Source organism: Schistocerca serialis, chromosome 9, assembly GCF_023864345.2.
Source record: "Schistocerca serialis cubense isolate TAMUIC-IGC-003099 chromosome 9, iqSchSeri2.2, whole genome shotgun sequence".
Taxonomy (NCBI): Eukaryota; Metazoa; Arthropoda; class Insecta; order Orthoptera; family Acrididae; genus Schistocerca; species Schistocerca serialis.
In genome coordinates, this window is record NC_064646.1 from 30,696,221 (window position 1) to 30,720,115 (window position 23,895).

General features: G+C 38.8%; 1 protein-coding gene across 2 annotated transcripts in view; it reads right to left on the reverse strand.

The window, feature by feature from the left end:
- LOC126418499 (ankyrin repeat domain-containing protein 27-like) overlaps positions 1-23,895 on the reverse strand; it is a 100,816-nt gene that overhangs the window by 74,118 nt on the left and 2,803 nt on the right. Inside the window, exons 4-5 of one of the 2 annotated variants that reach the window (XM_050085286.1) lie at positions 18,830-18,965; positions 10,333-10,448 (exon numbers count right to left, since the gene is read on the reverse strand). In XM_050085286.1, coding sequence (XP_049941243.1) covers positions 10,333-10,448; positions 18,830-18,965 — 252 coding nt within the window. Of the gene's footprint in view, positions 1-10,332; positions 10,449-18,829; positions 18,969-23,895 lie in introns of both variants that reach the window. The other variant, XM_050085285.1, reaches the window with a different exon arrangement.

The window sequence follows — 23,895 nt, forward strand, 5'->3', positions numbered from 1 at the left end:
CCTTTCCTTCCATTACTGGCCAAATAATGGCAGCAAAAATTTCATTCACTACTTGGTTTCAAACTGGCTTACCCCCTAGTTAAGTGCCACTGCACAGGCGTAAATTAGCAACAATGGTTAAGGAGGCAGGTAGCTCTATCAAAGAACATCATTATAAAGATTTAGACACTTGTGAAACTTGACTATGGATTCAAATTGTCTGTTCAGATACTTATTAACCAAACTTGCAGTGAAGTAGGTGGTATCACAACAATGGCTGAGATTTTGATCCCCAACTACCAACATTCTTTGCTGATCACACTTACATTACAACCTGGAGAGAATGGACACACATAAAAGTACACAAAGTTATCCCAGATTTTGGAACTATTCTTTCCTCCCTTTTTGAGGCAAGAGGGTCTGGTTGAGGAGATTCAAAAAGGAAGAGCAGGTGTCTCAGATCACAGGTCAGGAGGATCTCACTGTTTGTGAGACTGAGGAGAAACAGAGATCAACAGAGAGGTGTCGGAGAGAGTAGGAGTCTCTCTCTTCCCCAAGGAAGGAGCTGATAGTTCTGTAAGCTTGGCTGATTTTGTATACTTTTGTGTGCACAAAATTTATTGAAACTGCTAAAAGTTTTACTGAAGGTAAGTCATTGGCCAAGAATTCCATCTCACAATTTCATAATTTTGTTGGGTGAATTTTCCTGCTGATAGGATTACAGTTTCCCTCTTTAAACATAAAAAAATGTACAAACAAACTGATATAGGATGCTTGTAGCCTATCAAACTAGGAAGCAGTCTCAAAATGGCATACAGAAGCCATCTAAGGTACAGTGCAGGTGTGCTGCATAAAATTTTGATTGAAATCATTCCCAAATATTAAAAATTCCTTGTTCTTGCATTTATAAAATTTACAATTAACATTTGTGTACATTTCATCTCAAAATATTGAGAATTTGAAGAGCATAAAATTTTTTTAAAAAAATATTGTTTTCTTCATCTAGCCTTCTTACTACAAAACGAACATGCCTGTACAGGTCAGTTAAGAGTAAACTTTAAATGTAATTAGGTTTTGTGTAACTTTTATAGTCTTCTTTCTTTCACTGGCCTGACTAAGATGGTGGCGTAAGAGAGTTAGAGGGTATTGAAAATCTTGCAGGGCACACATATGCTGTAGCTGAGGATGGTATTACACTATCAGATTTCTTTGACAACAAACCTTTGATCAAATATTTATCATGTTCCTCTGACAAACGATCTTTGACATGGTGCAAAGAGGGGTATTACACTGTCATCAAATATTATGCCACAGTCCCTTCTTCAGAATGGCTGGCATGTAGTAACAGAAGAACCGCACCATATCAACTGAAAAATTGCTATTCTTAATTCTGTTTAGCATTGTAGTTCCCATTCACTAAATGAGGCAATGATTTTTCAAATGAGAATATTAAATGTAGTTAAACTATTATCCCCCCCCCCCCCCTCCCCGTTAATATTATGTAATCATAAAATCTGAGTGCAATGTAATGCATACAGATCACAGTAGCTGAGTCATAATTATATGATCGAAAATCCTTTAGTATGAGAAATGAATTGTCACCTGATGTGTTCAAGTTCAAAAGGAACTGATTACGAGTATAGCCACATACTTTCTCAATACGCCAATTGTAGCCCGTTTTGCGAATTCCTTTACAGACTTCAGACTCATTTAGTACATTTGAAACTAGGCATGAGTTTTATTCTTGGACATTAGTTGCAATTTATACTCATAAAAGATATTTTGGCCTTATCCTTGCTTCTATGTCTTGCATGTACCTATAAAGTGTCTTTTTCCCAGCTGCAACATTTAGGCCTCTTGCATGTCTGCCTGTGATGCTTTCTTCTCTATGAGCATATCTTAACCTACAGCTAGCCCATGTTCCATTACATTTAGCACAATATTCAAACCCTATTCACTTTCAGCTATCACTGCTGCATCATCAGTGGATCATATTGAATTGATTTTCTGTCATCGACAAACAACAACAGATGATTAATTTTCTTTTCACTGAACAAGTAAACATCAGTGGTGACAATTAACTCTGCCTTGCATCTTTTCTAGTTTTGAGCTCTTATAAAAATCCGTCATACTGAAGCAACAATATTTTTACATTCCATCATGGATTTGTTTTATTTTTGTTGTACTGAAGTAGTTTTTAGGAACAATAATACAATTTTTGCTTTACATTTGAATTCTTGGATATTTCTCACTCTCTATTACGTTTTCTGGATGGCTAAATGTTACACTTGGACAATGGATTCTAGGAGACCAGGGACAAATTCTGCTAAGAAAAATGCAAGAAAAAAATAGTAGCAGAGACCGCACAAGGATTTCTATACAAAGAAACACCTGCTAACTTTCAAAGATATAAAACTTGAGACCAAAAAGAAATCAATGAAAATTTATGTTTGAAGTGTAGGCTTATACAGGTCTGATAACTGGTGTTACAGGACACTGCTGAAGACCACATGGACTGATTTAGAAATTATATCTGTGATGAGAAAATAAGGAAAATACCAGTAAAGGCCACAATGAGTCAGAGAGGTTGGGCACAAGATGTTGCTGATAACTGTGTAGTGAAAGGGGTGTTGAAAGGAAATAATTGCAGGGGCAGTCCTAGATATGAATGTGTACGGCAGACTGTAGATGATGCAGGATTCAGCACATAGGCCGAATTAAAGAGAATAGCTGGTGTGTTACACGAATGGAGAAATGGAGAAAAGGATGACAACCAAAACAACAACTGCAAACTGGTATGTACTAGTGCATGTGAAATGCACAATTTTCAAATCATTTGATTTCTTATACAGGAGAAACTACAAGTACAAAATCAAACTTTATTAAAGGAAACAACACACAGTACTTTTTACATACGTTACTGAAATATTATTTAATCTACCACTAAATGTACTACTTCACTATTCAAACTGTACGACTGGCCTTTATGACATTTAAAAGAGGAGGACTAGTTTTCCACTAACATACCACAGAGAATGTGTTTCATAGAAACATGTTCCATGTAGAATTGACAGGTGGGAGGGGGTGGGTGGTCTACATCCGACCACTGAGAACACTTCCTAAATCCACATGTTTGTCATGACGATTAGGTACTAGTCACAACTGCTGGTTTCTAGCCGACTGACAAGATCTCCCCTTTGACGTTGCAAGGTGGCACAGAACATATTGTGTGTCACTGATTATTTATAACCCATTGTTTCCAACAGCAAAAATTGGAAAAAAGGTATTGTGTCCAACTTTTTTTCAATTTAGCCCTTTTAAGCTGTACTGAAATATAAACTAAATGTATTTCTGTAATAATAATTCTATTATTCAAAAAAATTTCAGTGCTATTGAAACTTGTCACAAATTTAAGTAGCATTCCAGTACAGATTCGACCAGGCATCCAACAAGCCAGAATAGCTGCATTGGTTACAGCACGATTTTGTTGTGCTGTGAAAACTGTTGTTATCTTGCTGTGGTTTCTAGACTTCCATTGTCAGAGTTCTATGTACTGCTGCAGGTGGTGGACATGTCTTCTAAACATTCAGATTTTTTGAAGGCAACTTAAGATATACAATCAAACATATCAACAATTAAAAATGCTGAAAAAAGTATGGAATTCCACAAACTACCTTGGGAAACAGTATAATGAGAATACACATGGGAAAATAAGGAAAAGAAACTGTGTTTAATGTCAAGGAACAAAAATCACTGCAGAACACCTGATTAATTGATTACTGTTTCAGACTGGGGATATCCATTCAAAATTTGACATTCAGGTATTAGCAAGCCATCCTTACAAAATCAGATGGAATAAAAAAGTGCTCAAAAACAATTTCCCGGGAGAAGAGTGAGTGGATTATTCCATTCATCAAAATGCCATGCTGCCAATCAGAATTTCATGAAAAATCCCTGCTACGAAATCAAAGGCACTGCAGTTTTAAATAGTTACTGATACAACAGATTTTTATGTTGTTTTATGAAGGAATTTTTATTTTTATGTTCGAAATTATTATTATTATTTTTATTATTATTATAACGTATTATTTGTGTTTTAGATTGATATCAACACAGTTAATAACTATTTTGCAAGCCTTGAAAAGACTCTGCAAGGCATGAACCCTTCTAATGGCCTAAATTACAGAGAAACCAATCTAGCTGATGAACTTGTTGGAACAGTGTGTGTTGGAACCAAGTATCCAGAGAGAATAATGAACTCTTCTAAATCAGCAATCAGTATGATGTTTTCTGGTACAGCCAATGTCTTACTTCTGTCTGTGTATTTCATTTATAAATTTGAACACATGTGGATGTAAGGAGGGCCTCCAGGAACCAACTACAATAGGTCGTACGTAGTCTGGATGGTTCGATGAAGTCGCATTTACAGATTGGTTCCAGACTATTGCAATACCTTGGACCAGGAAACAAGGAAGAGTGGACAATCTGCGTTTCCATTTTTCAGCAGTGGTGCCGAAAATATGTAAGGAGCACAAAATTAAATTCACCTGTCTCCCTCCAAATGCTACACATTTGCTACCACTTCTAGACATTGCATTTTACACACTCCCCGAAAAGGTATGGAGATCAATATTGACAAAATGGTGCCAGGAAGTAGAAAGAAGACTGATCAATTCCAAAGGACACTTTTCTTAGTGCACTGACAGAGACCATCAATCCTAATAAATTGCCAACTGGAAGTCTGAATTCAGGTCCTAAAGAATTTCTCCATTTGAGCCACAGGAAGTCCTTAATAAACTAGTATCATCACAATCTAGTATGGCAAAGTTTCCAGAATCGACACCGGCACTGGTGGGAGAAGCAGTCTTAAAAATTCTCCAGGGCATGGGGGGTGGGGGGGGGGGGGGTGGGGGGGGGGGGGAATTGGAGCCATGAAAAGTGTTACCAGTACCATTACTAAAGGCATACCATCTCAGCCAAATGAAAAAATCTCACACCAGCTGAGAAACAACGAAAATGGAAAAGTTATGAAAGCCAACATGAAAAGATGTCCCAGGATTTCAGTGACAGTAATGAAGGCAGACAGTGGAAACTAAAGATTCATCAGCTGAATGGGCTGAAGAGGAAGATATCAGCAGTGACAATTTCAGTGACCCGAAACCAGGGGACTGGCTTTTAGTATATATAAACAAAGATGCTAAAAACAAAGATGATGTGACTTACCAAACGAAAGCGCTGGCAGGTCGATAGACACACAAACAAACACAAACATACACACAAAATTCAAGCTTTCGCAACAAACTGTTGCCTCATTAAGAAAGAGGGAAGGAGAGGGAAAGACGAAAGGATGTGGGTTTTAAGGGAGAGGGTAAGGAGTCATTCCAATCCCGGGAGCGGAAAGACCCACATCCTTTCGTCTTTCCCTCTCCTTCCCTCTTTCCTGATGAGGCAACAGATTGTTGCGAAAGCTTGAATTTTGTGTGTATGTTTGTGTTTGTTTGTGTGTCTATCGACCTGCCAGCACTTTCATTTGGTAAGTCACATCATCTTTGTTTTTAGATATATTTTTCCCACATGGAATGTTTCCCTCTATTATATTAAACAAAGATGCTGTAACTTACCAAACGAAAGCATTGGTTTGTTGATAGGAGACAATAAAAAAACACACATATTTCAAGCTTTCGCAACCCAAGGTTGCTTCATCAGCAAAGAGGGAAGGAGAGGGAAAGACGAAAGGGTGTGGGTTTTAAGGGAGAGGGTAAGGAGTCATTCCAATCCCGGGTGCAGAAAGACTTACCTTGGGGGGGAAAAAGGGACAGGTATACACTCGCGCACACACACACATATCCATCCACACATATACAGACACAATCAGACATATGTAAAGGCAAAGAGTTTGGTCAGAGATGTCAGTCGAGGCGGAAGTACAGAGGCAAAGATGTTATTGAATGACAGGTGAAGTATGAGCGGCGGCAACTTGAAATTAGCGGAGGTTGAGGCCTGGTGGGTAACGGGAAGAGAGGATACACTGAAGGGCAAGTTCCCATATGCCAACGCTTTCGTTTGGTAAGTTACATCATCTTTGTTTTTATATATACTGTGGATTGCATTGAGGAACCGGTTTCTGGAGGAGGGCTTAAGTTCACTTCATTAGAAACTGTGGCAGATTACAGTTCGAATATCCTGAGAGAGAATCTGTATCTTATCGACTACGATCACACAGAAAGAAAACTAAGTGCTCCTGTTTCTAGGGAGAAAAACGGAGTTTTAAAATTTGCTGTAAATTTCCAAGACTAGGATATTAATTAGGAATTTACAGAGAAGTAAATCACGCTTTCAGGGCTATTGTATTAATTAGTTCATTAATAATTGTGATAATATTGTGCACAGGTTGACGTAATTTTATGTTTGGGAATTGATTAAATATTTCCTATTACATTTATGAGTATGAACTTGAATAATTTACACACTAAACAAAATACATTGTTAAGTTCACATTTTCCAGTCCTAAAATTCCTTTTAAAAAATTACAAAATAAACAAATACAATACTTAACACTGAGTAGCGAATTGGATCGGCAGGTGCTTAATGTGTGTTTTCCACAGTGACTGCGGACACCAATAAAAAGAAAATACCAGGAATCAATCACTTAGTTGTGAGCTGAAAGGGACAATTTTCAGTGGAAATGCAGATCACTGTGTCTGTTAAGTAGCATCACAAATGTGAGAAAAAGCAGTCAACTCTAGACAAGTTGATGATACTCTTGCCCTTTAGCTTATAATAAAAAAAATTAGTCCCACAGATTGTGGTGTCTCAGCCTGGAGTTTTGTGTGTGGGAAGCTGAAGATTTAAAGGTTAGTGTTTTTAAAAAATTGGTTATATGGATCTCCTTTTCAGGCCAACATAGGTCCCTGAATTTTTTTCTGTATAGTATTAGTAGCCTAATCACATTAGACAGGGGCGATGTACTTGAGGACAATATTATAGAAATGGAAGAGGATGTAGATGAAGATGAAATGGGAGATACGATACTGCGTGAAGAGTTTTACAGAGCACTGAAAGACCTGAGTCGAAACAAGGCACCGGGAGTAGACAACATTCCATTAGAACTACTGACAGTCTTGGGAGAGCCAGTCCTGACAAAACTCTACCATCTGGTGAGCAAAATGTATGAGACAGGCGAAATACCCTCAGACTTCAAGAAGAATATAATAATTCCAGTCCCAAAGAAAGCAGGTGTTGACAGATGTGAAAATTACCAAACTATCAGTTTAATAAGTCACAGCTGCAAAATACTAACACGAATTCTTTACAGACGAATGGAAAAACTGGTAGAAGCCGACATCAGGGAAGATCAGTTTGGATTCCGTAGAAATATTGGAACACGTGAGGCAATACTGACCTTACGACTCATCTTAGAAGAAAGATTAAGGAAAGGCAAACCTAAGTTTCTAGCATTTGTAGACTTAGAGAAAGCTTTTGACAATGTTGACTGGAATACTCTCTTTCAAATTCTAAAGGTGGCAGGGGTAAAATACAGGGAGCGAAAGGCTATTTACAATTTGTACAGAAACCAGATGGCAGTTATAAGAGTCGAGGGACATGAAAGGGAAGCAGTGGTTGGGAAGGGAGTAAGACAGGGTTGTAGCCTCTCCCCGATGTTGTTCAATCTGTATATTGAGCAAGCAGTAAAGGAAACAAAAGAAAAATTCGGAGTAGGTATTAAAATTCATGGAGAAGAAATAAAAACTTTGAGGTTCGCTGATGACATTGTAATTCTGTCAGAGACAGCAAAGGACTTGGAAGAGCAGTTGAATGGAATGGACAGTGTCTTGAAAGGAGGATATAAGATGAACATCAACAAAAGCAAAACAAGGATAATGGAATGTTGGAATGTAGTCTAATTAAGTCGGGTGATGCTGAGGTAATTAGATTAGGAAATGAGGCACTTAAAGTAGTAAAGGAGTTTTGCTATTTGGGGAGCAAAATAACTGATGATGGTCGAAGTAGAGAAGATATAAAATGTAGACTGGCAATGGCAAGGAAAGCGTTTCTGAAGAAGAGAAATTTGTTAACATCAAGTATAGATTTAAGTGTCAGGAAGTCGTTTCTGAAAGTATTTGTATGGAGTGTAGCCATGTACGGAAGTGAAACATGGACGATAAATAGTTCGGACAGGAGGAGAATAGAAGCTTTCGAAATGTGGTGCTGCAGAAGAATGCTGAAGATCAGATGGGTAGATCACATAACTAATCAGGAGGTATTGAATAGAATTGGGGAGAAGAGGAGTTTCTGGCGCAACTTGACGAGAAGAAGGGACCGGTTGGTAGGACATGTTCTGAGGCATCAAGGGATCACAAATTTAGCATTGGAGGGCAGTGCGGAGGGTAAAAATCGTAGAGGGAGACCAAGAGATGAATACACTAAGCAGATTCAGAAGGATGTAGGTTGCAGTAAGTACTGGGAGATTAAGAAGCTTGCTCAGGATAGGGTAGCATGGAGAGCTGCATCAAACCAGTCTCAGGACTGAAGACCACAACAACAACAACAACATCCCATCATAATAAAATGCCACTGTATAGGGTATCCAGCACACAAAAAATTATTTCAACTGCCTTGCATAAGTGTTCCAAGTAATATGAAATAACTCACTATGATATACCTTACTCTAATGAGTGTTAAATGTGTGCAAAGTGAGGGAAGACTGTGATTCATTAAAGGCGTTATGAGAAGAAGAAGCTACTCTATAAACAGAGGAGATCAAGATTTTCCTATTCTAGAGTAATGTGTCTGGTGTCTGTAAGAGATCAGACTGATAACAGATACTTAAGAAGCTCAAAGAAGAGTTTTGTGATTAGAACAAACTCCAGTCATACAATCTTGAAATTTTAAAACCTGCTTTTTCCCCACAAGTATAGCTCACAGATACTTCTGCCAAAATTAGACAGATTAGGGCATATATGGAAGTATACAGGCAGTTGTCTTTTCTCATACTGTCCCACACATGAAGAACCAAATAATTCCAGCACCAGGGGCAATAAGTCAGACACTACATGTGTCATAGTACAAATGAGGGTGTACAACGTTTACTGCTCATCACTTAGCCAACTGAGATGTTTATTAATTAGGCATATGGAATGGACAAACATGCAAGTCTTGTGTGCACCAAAAATTTACAATTACATACACACTGTGTGTTGGAAGCTGTAATTATTGTGCTTTATTTTCAATGCAGACCTTCTTTACTCTTTTGATTGTTTGCTTCAGTCATTTACAACTTGCACAGATCACAGTTTATTTTGGGTGTGCATCAACTGTTGTTAGAACAAAAAGTCATGATAGTTTTAGCAATACTTAGTTGCAGGGCACGATAGCATATATAGAGATAGTTTTAGCAGTACTTGGTTGCAGAGCATGATAGCATATATAGAGTTGTCGCTACACTGGACTTAAGGACATGTGAAGTACCAGTACCACACTATATCAAAGGAACTAGTAGTTCAATAGCTCTTCAACACTGATGAACTTCACATGCAACTGCAGTGAATCAGAATAAAAGTGGAAACTGGCCGCTGTCTTTGTGAAGAAAACATCCTAACATTCAGCTGATGTGATCTAGGGCAAATGCTGAAAACCTAAAACAGGACTGCTGTATTAGGATTCAAGCCTCATTCCTCTTCAATAAATGTCTACTAACTTAACCACTGTACCATCTTGCTTACTGCTGTCTTGTATCAGTTTGATAATTACAAAATATTATAAGCACAATCCTCATTGGAACTGGCATCTGGATTCTTCTCCTCCTCTGATCCTAGTATCTTACAATTCTTGAATCGTTACTCCCATTCTCAGTTTTCCTCCCTTTCAATCTGAATATGTGTGTCCTGACAAAGAATGAAATGATAAAAACCAAGTCAAAGTCAACTTCACAAATTCTTAGTGACTGTCTCTTGGTTCTGACAGCGAGTTGATGTCTCTCATACTAATATTCATATTCAATCCATGATTTTAGACTGCCTCTCTCTTTTGTCTCATAATAAACGACTGTTTGTTTGTGTATGTGCAGGGGAAGTATTTAGGAGGGTAGCGTACTGGCATCTGATTAAATTGCAATAGTTGGAGAATGACATCCATTAGTCTCAGTATTATTACGTTTCAACAGATCAGTTTTCATGTTATGTTAATTTTTATGTGTACCTGCACTCCACTTATTACACAAAAACCTTGAGAGACTTAAAATTTTATTATTCCTTCACAGCTCTGTCTTTAAAGCATATAAAATATTATAATCATGAAGAGATGACAAATTTAGTACTATTTTTGCAATCAAGATGTCTTTGTAGACATACGTACTCATTCAAACAGGTGATTTTCATTTCAAGATGTGGCATATCATCTCCAGGAGGCTTTGATTGAAACTCAGGGCTCAGAGGTTTGTCAGTGATTAGTATTTTGTATTGCTGGTATTCCTGTAAAGTTAGTTTCAGTTATAAGTGGAGTATAATGTTTAATTTGTTAATTGATACTCACAGTAAGTTTTAGAATTAATCTACTTTTGAAGAGATACTCAACTTTATCTATAAGAAAGTAAATAAACATATGCTTAAACTTAAAAGCTAGATGGGGGATGGTTTCACATTATTTCTTAGGGCTAAGAGTCACATATGGAATAATACGATGCAAAAATAGTAAAAGAGGGGAACATAATATAATTACGTCAGATAAAATGTATTCTTACCTTCAGAGTGGACAAGTTTAACAGGGGCATACGGCTTGACAGCTTTATATTTTCCTTAACCTTTTGATCGACATGATGTCAAATGTTCTCAACACTATACTTTATTGAAAAATGACAAGAGAATGACAAAAACAAAGCACCTACAAAGTATCACACAAAGTGATGTGACTTGCAATATCAACTACATCTTCGAATAAATGCCCAAACAAACAAAAATTACTTATATATGTGAAATAAAAGTGTGAAGAGATGCTCCTACATCTGAACTGTGCTATCGACAGAGGAAGCAACAGCAGCCCACTGGTACTGAATTGACCAATAGGGCTTACAGACAGAGCTTTAGCTTTAGATGGCACTCAAAAGACCACTCAAGTTGTGTTAATGTCAAAACTGGAACCATATAACTTCATTGGCCAAATAAAAATACCTTGGTGGCAAAATTTCAGATGATATTTCTATGACTGAAGGTTTCACTGACAGTGTTCAAACTCCTGAGAGCTTCTATAGATTAGACGAAATATTTTTACTCCTGGAAATTAAACACAGAGCTGATAATCTGTGACAAGTTTTATCCAGAGTTTGGAAGGACCTGAGAGAAGTCAGTGGCAATCTGAAGTTTTGAGTTGGTCCTCACAGCTTCCCCATGTGGACTGAATGACAGCACTGCTGGCAAAAGATGGACACCAGAATTCACGTACCATTTCGACACATTGTTTTAGGTCGTCATAAACCAAAATTTCATAGTAGTCACAGATTGTATAATGATACAAGAGCAACCTTATACTAAAAGAAAGACATATGCCAAATATATTATGCATCCATCTGAAACCTGGACAACAAGGAATATAATTCTGTTTATAATGACACGACTATATGGAGCAAAACATGTAAAAAAGAGAGAGAGTGAAATTGTAATAAGGATATTTAGCTAATATCAATAGGCTGCTGAATAATACCAAATTTTACGACCAACTACATAGCCAAAAGAAAACAATGGGGCATAGATAGTCAACAGATAAAAGAACTACTGTTAGGTGTTAAGACAACTATTGGGATGGAGACTTGTATTCCAAAAAAAGTGTTATATCCAGCTTGAAACAGACACATAAAAATTCCAAGGGCAATGAAGATAAAGAGCCACTTGGAGTTGTGTTGTTGTCTACAATACAGAGACCAATTTGATGCAGCTCTGAATGCTAGTCTATCCTATGCAGGCCTCATCATCTCTACGTAATTACCACAACCTTCACCCATTTCAACCAGCGTACTGTATGCAAGCTGTGGCCTCCTCCTCACTTACTTCCATTATCAAATTGATAATTCCTTGATGCCTCAAGATGTGTCCAGTAAACTGATTTCTTCATTTATCAAGTTGTGCCATAAACTACTTTTCTCCCCCAATTCAATTCAGTACCCCCATATTTGTTATTTGATCTATTCATTTGATCTTCAACACTGTCCTATACCATTATTTTTCAAAAGCTTCTATCTTCCTCCTGTCTGAACTGCCTATTGTCCAGTTTCACTTCCATACAAGGCTACACTACAAACAAATATCTTCCGAACAGACCTTCTAACATTTAAATTTATGTTAGATGTTAAGAAAATGCCTCTTTCTTTTTTAGAATGCATTTCTTGCTACTGTCAATCTGCAATTTGTATCTTCCCTACTTTGCCCATCATCAGTTACTTTGCTGCTCAAAACTCATCCGAATCTAATTCCCAAAACATCACGTGATTTAATTCAACTACATTCCATTACCCATGCTTTACTTTTGTTGATATATTATAAGCTCATTTCAAGACACTATCCATTCAGTCCAACTACTCTTCCAAGGTCTTCGGAACCTCTGACACAATTACAATATCACTGGCAAACCACAAAGTTTTAATTTCTTCTCTCAGAATACTAATTATCTTTCTAAACTACGCCTTGGTTTCCCTCACAGCTTGCTCAATATACAGACTGAATAACATTGGGGATGGGCTGCAACCTTGTCTCACTTCCTTCTCAACTATGTCTTCTCTTTCGTGTTTCCAGCTCTTATACCTATAATTTGGTTTATGTACAAGTTGTAGATAACCTTCCACTTCTTGTATTTTATCCCTACTACTCTCAAAATTTGAGAGTGCACATTGCCAAAACTTTCTCTAAATCTACAAATGCTATAAATGTAGGTTGGCCTTTCCTCAGTCTACCTTCTAAGTTAAGTCAAAGGGTCATTGTCATTCGCAGGTTCTTACATCTCCCCGGAACTAAACTGGTCTTCCCTGAGGTCAGCTTCTATCAGTTTTTTCCATTTTTCTATAAATAACTGATGTTTGTATTTTGCATCCCTGCCTTATTAAATTGATGGTTCGGTAGTATTACATCTATCATACCTACCTTCTTGGAGTGGAATTACTACAATCTTTCTGAAGTGTGAGGGCATTTCCTGTATCATACATCCTGCATAACCTGGTGGAATAATTTTGTCTTGGCTGGTTCTTCCAAGGATCTCAATAATTCTGAGATCACTTACTCTACTCCAGGGGCCTTATTTTTATGTCTTTCAGTGCCACCAAATTCTTCTGAAAGTGTCATATCTCCCATTACACTTTCATCTACTCCTTCTACAGAATTGTCCTCAACTTCGTTCCACACATATTGACCCTCTACGTATTTCTTCCACCATTCAGTTTCTCCTTGTTTGCTTAGTACTAGCTTGGCTTCTGATACACTCATCAACCAGATAGAACAATATAGGGTAACGAACAATGAAATGAATATTGCAAATGCCTGAAATAAATCTCAGTTGCCATGACTGACTACACAAAATAAAGACAGGATCCTGCAGGCCACAGCTGATCCACTTTTATGTCCATTATTTTATCAAAATTCAGCATATAACTTACAAACTAATTGTTGTTGTTGTTGTTGTTGTTGTCTTCAGTCCTGAGACTGGTTTGATGCAGCTCTCCATGCTACCCTATCCTCAGCAAGCTTCTTAATCTCCCAGTACTTACTGCAACCTACATCCTTCTGAATCTGCTTAGTGTATTCATCTCTTGGTCTCCCTCTACGATTTTTACCCTCCACACTGCCCTCCAATTCTAAATTTGTGATCCCTTGATGCCTCAGAACATGTCCTACCAACCGGTCCCTTCTTCTCGTCAAGTTGCGCCAGAAACTCCTCTTCTCCCCAATTCTATTCAGTACCTCCTCATTAGTTATGTGATCTACCCATCTAATCTTCAGCATTCTTCTGTAGCACCACATTTCGAAAGCTTCTATTCTCTTCTTGTCCAAACTATTTATCGTCCATGTTTCGATTCCATACATGGCTACACTCCATACAAATACTTTCAGAAACGACTTCCTGACACTTAAATCTATACTCGATGTTAACAAATTCCTCTTCTTCAGAAACGCTTTCCTTGCCATCACAGTCTACATTTTATATCTTCTCTACTTCGACCATCATCAGTTATTTTGCTCCCCAAATAGCAAAACTCCTTTACTACTTTAAGTGTCTCATTTCCTAATCTAATTCCCTCAGCATCACCCAATTTAATTCGACTACATTCCATTATCCTCGTTTTGCTTTTGTTGATGTTCATCATATATACTCCTTTCAAGACACTGTCCATTCCGTTCAACTGCTCTTTCAAGTCCTTTGCTGTCTCTGACAGAATTACAATGTCATCGGCAAACCTCAAAGTTTTTATTTCTTTTCCATGGATTTTAATACCTACTCCGAATTTTTCTTTTGTTTCCTTTACTGCTTGCTCAATATACAGATTGAGACAACCCTGTCTCACTCCCTTCACAACCACTGCTTCCCTTTCATATCCCTCGACTCTTATAACTGCCATCTGGTTTCTGTATAAATTGTAAATAGCCTTTCGCTCCCTGTATTTTACCCCTGCTACCTTTAGAATTTGAAAGAGAGTATTCAGTCAACATTGTCAAAAGCTTTCTCTAAGTCTACAAATGCTACAAACGTAGGTTTGCCTTTCCTTAATCTTTCTTCTAAGATAAGTCGTAAGGTCAGTATTGCCTCACGTTTTCCAATATTTCCACGGAATCCAAACTGATCTTCCCCGAGGTCGGCTTCTACCAGTTTTTCCATTCGTCTGTAAAGAATTCATGTTAGTATTTTGCAGCTGTGTCTTATTAAACTGATAGTTTGGTAATTTTCACATCTGTCAACACCTGCTTTCTTTGGGATTGGAATTATTATATTCTTCTTGAAATCTGAGGGTATTTCGCCTGTCTCATATATCTTGCTCGCCAGATGGTAGAGTTTTGTCATGACTGGCTCTCCCAAGGCCATCAGTAGTTCTAATGGAATGTTGTCTACTCCCGGGGCCTTGTTTCGACTCAGGTCTTTCAGTGCTCTGTCAAACTCTTCACGCAGTATCATATCTCCCATTTCATCTTCAACTACATCCTCTTCCATTTCTATAATATTGTCCTCAAGTACATCTCCGTTGTATAGACCCTCTATATACTCCTTCCACCTTTCTGCTTTCCCTTCTTTGCTTAGAACTGGGTTTCCATCTGAGCTCTTGATATTCATACAAGTGGTTCTCTTTTCTCCAAAGGTCTCTTTAATTTTCCTGTAGGCAGTATCTATCTTACCCCTAGTGAGATAAGCCTCAACATCCTTACATTTGTCCTCTAGCCATCCCTGCTTAGCCATTTTGCACTTCCTGTCGATCTCATTTTTGAGACGTTTGTATTCCTTTTTGCCTGCTTCATTTACTGCATTTTTATATTTTCTCCTTTCACCAATTACATTCAAAATCCTTCTGTTACCCAAGGATTTCTACTAGCCCTCATCTTTTTACCTACTTGATCCTCTGCTGCCTTCACTACTTCCTCCCTCAGAGCAACCCATCCTTCTTCTACTGTACTTCTTTCCCCCATTCCTGTCAATTGTCCCCTTATGCTCTCCCTCAAACTCTGTACAACCTCTGGTTCTTTCAGTTTATCCAGGTCCCATCTCCTTAAATTACCACCTTTTTGCAGTTTCTTAAGTTTTAATCTACAGTTCATAACCAATAGGTTGTTAAACACATAAAATTAAGTATTCTTAGCATAAAGCAGATAACAAGAGGTTGTCGAGGCCATCTTGAAGAAAGAATTGAGATAAGGAACCAATGTCCAGAAATGTCGTCCATCTAAGCTGCTGAGCATTGAGGTTACAGAGGCCAAGGCTTGTCACCAGAGGGCCTCTCTGGTGTCAAACACAAGTTTGTATGCTATCAGAACACAACTAAAACTTTTCACAATCCTCCTGACAGCATTCAGGAAGCTCAACACTGTCAAATGTGTCTTTGATTGTCACAAAGCACTACAGAGACCACAAAGCACAGCAATGGCACACTTGAAAGGAAAACATAAACATAAAAACAGTGCAGTCATTTGTAGTTTGGTTCCTATAGTCACGCTGCTTCATGAACTTCACTTAGTATGAGCAGAACAATGTGTGTGTCATTTATTTTGAAGCAAGAGGAAATGGGAACATATTATGCATCTATGGGCAAAGCTATCCAAACAGATGTCCCTACACCACTTTACTTTTGTCCTCAATGTCTGGATGAAACAGTTTCTGTCAAAGCTTGTCATAACAAAGGATGTTATGTGCAAAGCACAAACATGCCAAGATTTACAGAGGACATGTCAAAGAGATTCACCACACACATACATTCAGTAGCACATGTGCTGTGGCAAACAAACTGTAAAGCAAGCACAAAGTGATCCCAAGAGTGGTGTAAGAGGAAGGAAGGTATTCATTTCCTTTTCATTTGTGATTCTTGATGTCCCTCCACGTGTGGAGTTTGAGCAGTGTTAGGTAACACAACCATATTTTGCAGTGTTGGTTTTGTTCATGGACAAGTTGTCTGTCAACCGTGATGATATGTTTGATGTTCATAACTGTCACATTTGTATGGAAGAAACACTAACCACAACTACTAATGAGGTAATAAAGATAACTTCTGCATGCAGGCCAACAAAATGGTGCATCTACTCACTCCATTCTACTTGCCAAAATCCAAATTGGATTGGAAGACAATGGATTACACAAGGTGACTCAGAACTCATCCAGCAGAAATTTTGGGATAGCGGAAGTGTCCAATTCCACCCACCAATGACATCACCAATATGGCGGAAACGACCATTCACAAAAACTCCCATACCGCTCCTATGACATCATCATGTAAACATGACAACAGACACGAAAATAGATCGAAAAACCACCAAAGAGATATTCCTCCAAAAATATAATGAAACTAACGGGACAAGCGGGGGAAATTGGGGGTTTTATGGTGGGGACAAACTAAATATAAACACACGCCACTACACAAAACGACAAAAAACACTAAAATAACAAGACCCCACAATCTTCCCACACAAAATCCACTGGAATCGATCACTTCCCTTGACCTACATATATAAATCTCAAAAATTTCACTACCACCACACTTAATCCTACAAAAAAAAAAAAAAAAAAAACCACACCACCACCTAGAAAACCAAATTGGAATCGAACACACTACATAGGTCAACAGCAACTACCGATACCACACCAAATTTCAAAACTTTCACCACCACCTTACAACATCTCCACATATAGCCATCCCTGGTCTGAGACACCGGAACTTTAATAAGCTTCATTTCTTCACAGCACACTGAACATTTCACGACTTCAGCCAAAAAGCCGAATAGCTGATGAAATTTTATTAGGGACAACGCACTGTCCCCCATCATCGCTGACAACTGAAAACTGTTGACCTTGTCAGTCATATCCATACCTACCAAAGACATAAACAAAGCAATTTACCAAAATTCACACACAACGAACAGAAAAAACTACAATAATCTCGACATAACAAAAACAAAATCGTTAACTCACTGGAAAATATTCCGCTGAAAGCACAGTCACCACCGATACCACACACGTGCAATGCTACCACAAAAATGAGCCCCATACGCCATATAACACGCTGCCCATAAACACACCACCAAAGGGAATCACCGACCGCAACAATACACCACCTATAAACACGCCACAAATGCAAACTAAACCAAAAACATCACATAACACAAAACACATAAACACACCACCAGAGAGCACCACCGATGACATCAAAACGACTCCTACAAACACGCCACTCTCCCAAACTAAACTCCGCACTGTCGTGACGTCACACACCACAACAGCCTTACATCACAGGCCAAAGCTGACAGGTGGAATCGGACACTTCTGTTGACCCAAAATTTTTCCTGTGCGTTATCTGAAGAATATTGTGTATTAAACTCCAGTGATGTCAGCCTAGGACTTAGCTGCAAAGATGCAGGCTGAGGGAGAAGATATTTACACTTTGCCCAGTATCTTTGAGCATGTGAGTTGGTAAATAGCATGGTGATGTCAGTCGTGGTGCAATACTGGAAGGATGCATTTTGAGCAACATCTGTAATTGAATAAATAGTAATGTTCACTCTATGAAACTAGTTGTTTTGTATTTTTTATCACAGCATATACTTTTAAGTTAGCTCATTATTGTTTTAGTCTATATTTTCAATCCCATGGAGAAGATGGTGACATCTGCTGTGTAGTGCCCACAATTTAAACACTTTAATGGACATTCTGGAAATCCTGCACGTGGTTAAACTTTGAAGAGCTTTAGAAGGCATCTGAGAAACAAATTTAAAAGAGTAGACCATGCTTGTAACAGTAACTCAAATATGCTAAGCAGCGTCAAAATTAGAGAGGTCACTGGGAGTAGCAAATATAGACCCTTTCAAAGACGTTCTACTAGCAGTGGGTATTCAAACTCATTATCTGCCTTATTCCTTTCAGTGCATAAGTGTTATTAATGGGTGATTGTCACGTCATACCACCTGAACCTTCTGTAAGCCACACCAGGGGTTAGAAATTGTTACCATTATCTACAAGCAAGAAAAGAATGGAAATATATCCACTTGAGCAGACCTGTCTTTAATTTGTCCTGCCTCAATCTGCTAATGGCACATAAGACAGTTGATGTGGTATACAATGTAAGGATACAATGTAATCATTGAGTAACCAAAAAGCATACGAACACAGTTCTGTCATACTTCACCTTATTATAACCTGTCTCTACAGATAACACTTTGATTACGTATTCCTCAGGAAGTTTCATTGGAGAAGCTATGAGAGTCAGCAGGCTTCCCTTAAGCTCATAGCAATATTTTTTTACTCCACTGCCACTAATAAAGCTACTGAAAAAAAAGAAATATTAGGTTTTAATTGACATTGCAAGAATTCGTTGTAATGATGACTTTCAATAAAACATAGTTATCTGCAATTATATTGGAAGCAAAAAATGGAATATGTATTATAATAAGGTGAAACAACAGGAGTTTCACAAATTTATCACAGAAACAAATACATAAAACTACAGTTCAAATATCTGCAGATCAGGCCTGAAATTACATTTAACTGTCAGATGTTATTAACGGTGGATTAAAATAGTGCATTTACAAGTGAGAATTCAGTGTCTGCTATTATTATACTGAGCAACGGAAAATTCAGGATGGAATGTAAGAATATTAAGAAAAGGAAAGTTGCTACTCACCCTATAGAGGAGATGCTGAGTCGCATATAGTTTTTGCCTATCTGTGACTCAGCATCTCCACCAACGGCGGGTAGCAACTATCCTTTTCGTTCAAAAAAATGGTTCAAATGGCTCTGAGCATTATGGGACTTAACATCTGTGGTCATCAGTCCCCTAGAACTTAGAACTACTTAAGCCTAACTAACCTAAGGACATCACACACATCCATGCCCGAGGCAGGATTCGAACCTGCGACCGTAGCAGTCGCGCGGTTCCGGACTGCGCGCCTAGAACCACTAGACCACCGCGGCTGGCATCCTTTTCGTAACACTATTATTATACTAGGAAGTCATGGATGAAATACAAATAATGGAACTAGTAAAAGTAATTGTTCACCATACAGTTGAATCACTTGGTAGCCAGTGGGTGCATAAATACAACTGAAATATTGTCCAAGTCTCTAATAACATTTCATTCCTGCAGATAGTATATTTGTAGAATTAACATCCCTGAGCAAAAATATTCTGATAAACTGGAGGACTAGTGATTAATTATTTTTGTTACTTTACATTTTTTTTCAATATCTAGTGACTTTCAATTCCCTGCCTGATGTTTACTGGCAACTTATTACAGTTTTGCACTAGAGTACAAAACTATAACATTCAAGGGTGAGACTCCATAGGCTGCTGAAGAGGCTCCTGCAAGATGTCTGGTTACCAAGTTTACACAAATTGTAACTGAGCACTTTTGTAGAATTAATACCTGCACCTTCCCAGATCATCCCAACAAATGAGTGAAAGTATGTTAGTATCCCTACCTGCAGATCAGTGCAATGAAAGAAACGAATTGAGTTTCTCGGTTAATTTATCCCCTTTCTGGTGTCATTTCGGTGTATTATCCTCCTGGAGGGTGGAGCTTCAAATACACTCATGCTCATAAATTAAGGATAATTGCAAAATGTAGTCCCACACAACGTGGCACTACACAAAACTGGCGTTAATAGCAAAGGCACATAGGGAACACACACAACACAGATCTGTAAGTCCATGGTATTGGTGATAAGTTGAGAAAACCGTTCCGAAACACACTGCTACAAAACACCACTGTTTCCTGCACATGTACCCCAATATCAATATGGGATATGATCACCATGCACACGTACACAGGCCACACAATGGGTTGGCACACTCAAGATCAGGTGGTCGTGTGGCTGCTGGGGTATAGCATCCCATTCTTGTACCAGTGCCTGTCGGAACTCCTAAAGTGTCATAGGGGTTTGAAGACGTGCAGCGATACGTCGACCAAGAGCATCCCAGACTTGCTTGATGGGGTTTAGGTCTGGAGAACAGGCAGGCCACTCCATTCGCCTGATATCTTCTGTTTCAAGGTGGTACTCCACGATGGCAGCTCGGTGGGGTCGTGCGTTATCATCCATCAGGAGGAAGGTGGGACCCACTGCACCCCTGAAAAGGTGGACATACTGGTGCAAAATGATGTCCCGACACACTTGAGCTGTTACAGTTCCTCTGTCAAAGACATGCAGGGATGTACGTGCATCAATCATAATCCCACCCCACACCATCTAACCACAACCTCCATACAGGTCCCTTTCAAGGGCATTAAGGGGTTGGCATCTGGTTCCTGGTTCATGCCAGATGAAAGCCCGTTGAGAATCACTGTTCAGACTATACCTGGACTCCAGAATGAGATTCTCACTCTGCAGCGGAGTGTGCGCTGATATGAAACTTCCTGGCAGACTAAAACTGTGTACCTGACCGAGACTCTAACTCGGGACCTTTGCCTTTCGCGGGCAACTGCTCTACCAACTGTGGTTCGCAGAAGAGCTTCTGTAAAGTTTGGAAGGTAGGAGACGAGATACTGGCAGAAGTAAAGCTGTGAGTACCGGGCGTGAGTCGTGCTTCGGTAGCTCAGTTGGTAGAGCACTTGCCCGCGAAAGGCAAAGGTCCCGAGTTAGAGTCTCGGTCGGGCACACAGTTTTAATCTGCCAGGAAGTTTTATACCTGGACTCGTCCGTAAATATAACCTGGGACCGCTGTTCCTATGACCATGTACTGTGTTCATGACACCAGGCTTTACGGGCTCTCCTGTGACCAAGGGTCAGTGGAATGCACCTTGCAGGTCTCCAGGCAAATAAACCATGTCTGTTCAGTTGTCTGTAGACTGTGTGTCTGGAGACAACTGTTCCATTAGCTGCGATAAGGTCCCGAGCAAAGCTAACTGCAGTACTCCGTGGCTGTCTGCGGTCTTCCTGTGGTGTTGTACACTGTGGACGTCCCGTACTGTAGCACCTGGACAAGTTTCCTGTCTGCTGGAATCATTGCCATAATCTTGAGATCACACTCTGTGGCACGACCTGCTGTAATTCACCAGCCTCCAGTCGCCATAGTATTCTGCCCCTCATAATGTCATCAATATGTGTTCTTTGAGCCATTTTCAACACACAGTCACCATTAGCACGTCTGAAAACATCTGCACACTTACTCGCTGCACCGTTCTCTGACATGCACTAACAAACCTATGCGTATGTGGACTGCTGCCAGCGCCACCGTGCGACGACCGCAGGTCATATGCACCGCGTGGTCATACCCCGAGGTGATTTAAACCCGCAAACCGACCACCAGACTGTTGCTTCACCTTGTATCAGCATTATCCTTAATTTATGAGCATGAGTGTATTTAGCCTAATACAGTTCATGCCAATTGATCTCTACTTCTGGTAACTGTAAGTAATTTTTATTTGTTTCCGATTGTACAATGTGAGCTTTTTAAGATTAATTACGCTACTGTCTGTGAATAGGATGAGAGCTTGTCCTCCAATGTCCCACATAACACACTTCTGCAGATCAAGAACAGGAATGGGCCCCTCACTCTGAATTTAGCCTTACTTCTGTGATATCATTAGCAAATGTTACAGGCTCCACCAATGCAAAGGAAAGGTCTTTAAAGCCATACTGTTTTCGTTTTACTATAATAATTTCATGATCTACACAATTAAAGGGCTTCACTAGATCACAGAAAATTCCAACATGGTAATTCTTGTTGTTCATTTTTACCACAGCTGAGTTCATGAGGCATTGCTTTCTCAGTAGAGAACCATTTACAGAAGGCAAACTGAGCTCTGCTAACAGGTTATTTTCAGAGAAGTGGTTCAACATTCTGTTGTAGTTTACCTCCTCAGATTTTTTTTAAAAAAACACAGAAAGAAGGGAGACAGATCTATAATCAGAGGTCACTTACTTATCTCCAGTTTTATAAATGACTGATCCTATCATATTATTTACACCTTTGGGTAACACACCTTGAGTCATCAATTGGTAGCAAATGAAACTCAAGGGTGGCGTTACCAAGTCACTGCAAGATTTTAGTACTTTAATTGGTACAAGTTACTGACTTTAATGACCTAATAATTTAAAAAATTGATGCCTGGTGTTGAAGTATGTAATGCCTCTGAAAATAAGTCTAATATCTGATTTTGGTGATACTTTTTTTTGTCCCTGTAATTTTAACTACTGTCAGCAAAAAAGAATAAAATCACTGAATTTAGTTACATATACAGAGTTGACATATTTCAAAAAAGTACTAAAATTCTGTTCTTCACATACATACAACGTATAACGTCATATAAGCATCACCATATGCTGTCGTGGTGTGTGATGTCACTATGTTGTGTATTGTTGTATTTGATGGCACCCCTCTGGTGGCAGATGCTGATGTCTTGAGTTTGTTCGTGTGTGTGTGTGTGTGTGTGTGTGTGTGTGTGTGTGTGTGTGTGTGTGAAAGAGATACAGACAGATTTTTATGGTTGGTAAGTAATTTTTGTTTTGGTTTTATTCTATAGTAATCATGATGTACGTATGTTTTATATGTATTGTATTTTGGTTGTTCTGTTTTATATTTATGGAATTTTGGGGTTTTAACTGATCTACTGAATATGTGGGTTTTTGAGTTGTTGGTGTTTTGGTTTCAGTGGTGGTTTGTGAATCATGCAGGTGTGTGAAGTTTGCGATTGTGGTTGGTTGGTAGCTGTTTGCCAGTAGATAACGAGAGCTGCATTTGAGCTGTACAGGTTGCAGGAAACGCCTGATTTCACTTTTCGGAATTGCAGATGTTGGTATTGTGGGCTCCATTTGAGCTATATAGGTCGGGTAAAGTGTGCGATTCCTGTTGCTTTTGTGGCAGTCGCGTTTTGTCTTAAGTTGAGATTTTTTTGTTGTAACATTTGTTTTGGGATGGTGCAATGCTTTGAACTGTTATATATTTTGCATGTCCCTGCCCTAAACCCCCTGTTTGTCATGATTATCACATTAGTTTCATTTTATTGTTGGAGGAAGACTTTTTGTATTGTTTTTATTGTTGTTTGTGTTTGTTGGGACGAGTATGTAGTGACAACATCGTCACCATTCTCTATATGATGGAAGCAGGTGTTTCAGCCATATTGATGATGTCATAGGTCAAAGTGGATGGGTGGAATTAGACACTTCCCAAATGCCAACAAGTCTCACTGACTGCATCCTTCTTGAAGATACTGGAAAGAATTAGGCACGCAAGAATCATGTCATAAACCTCTCAAAC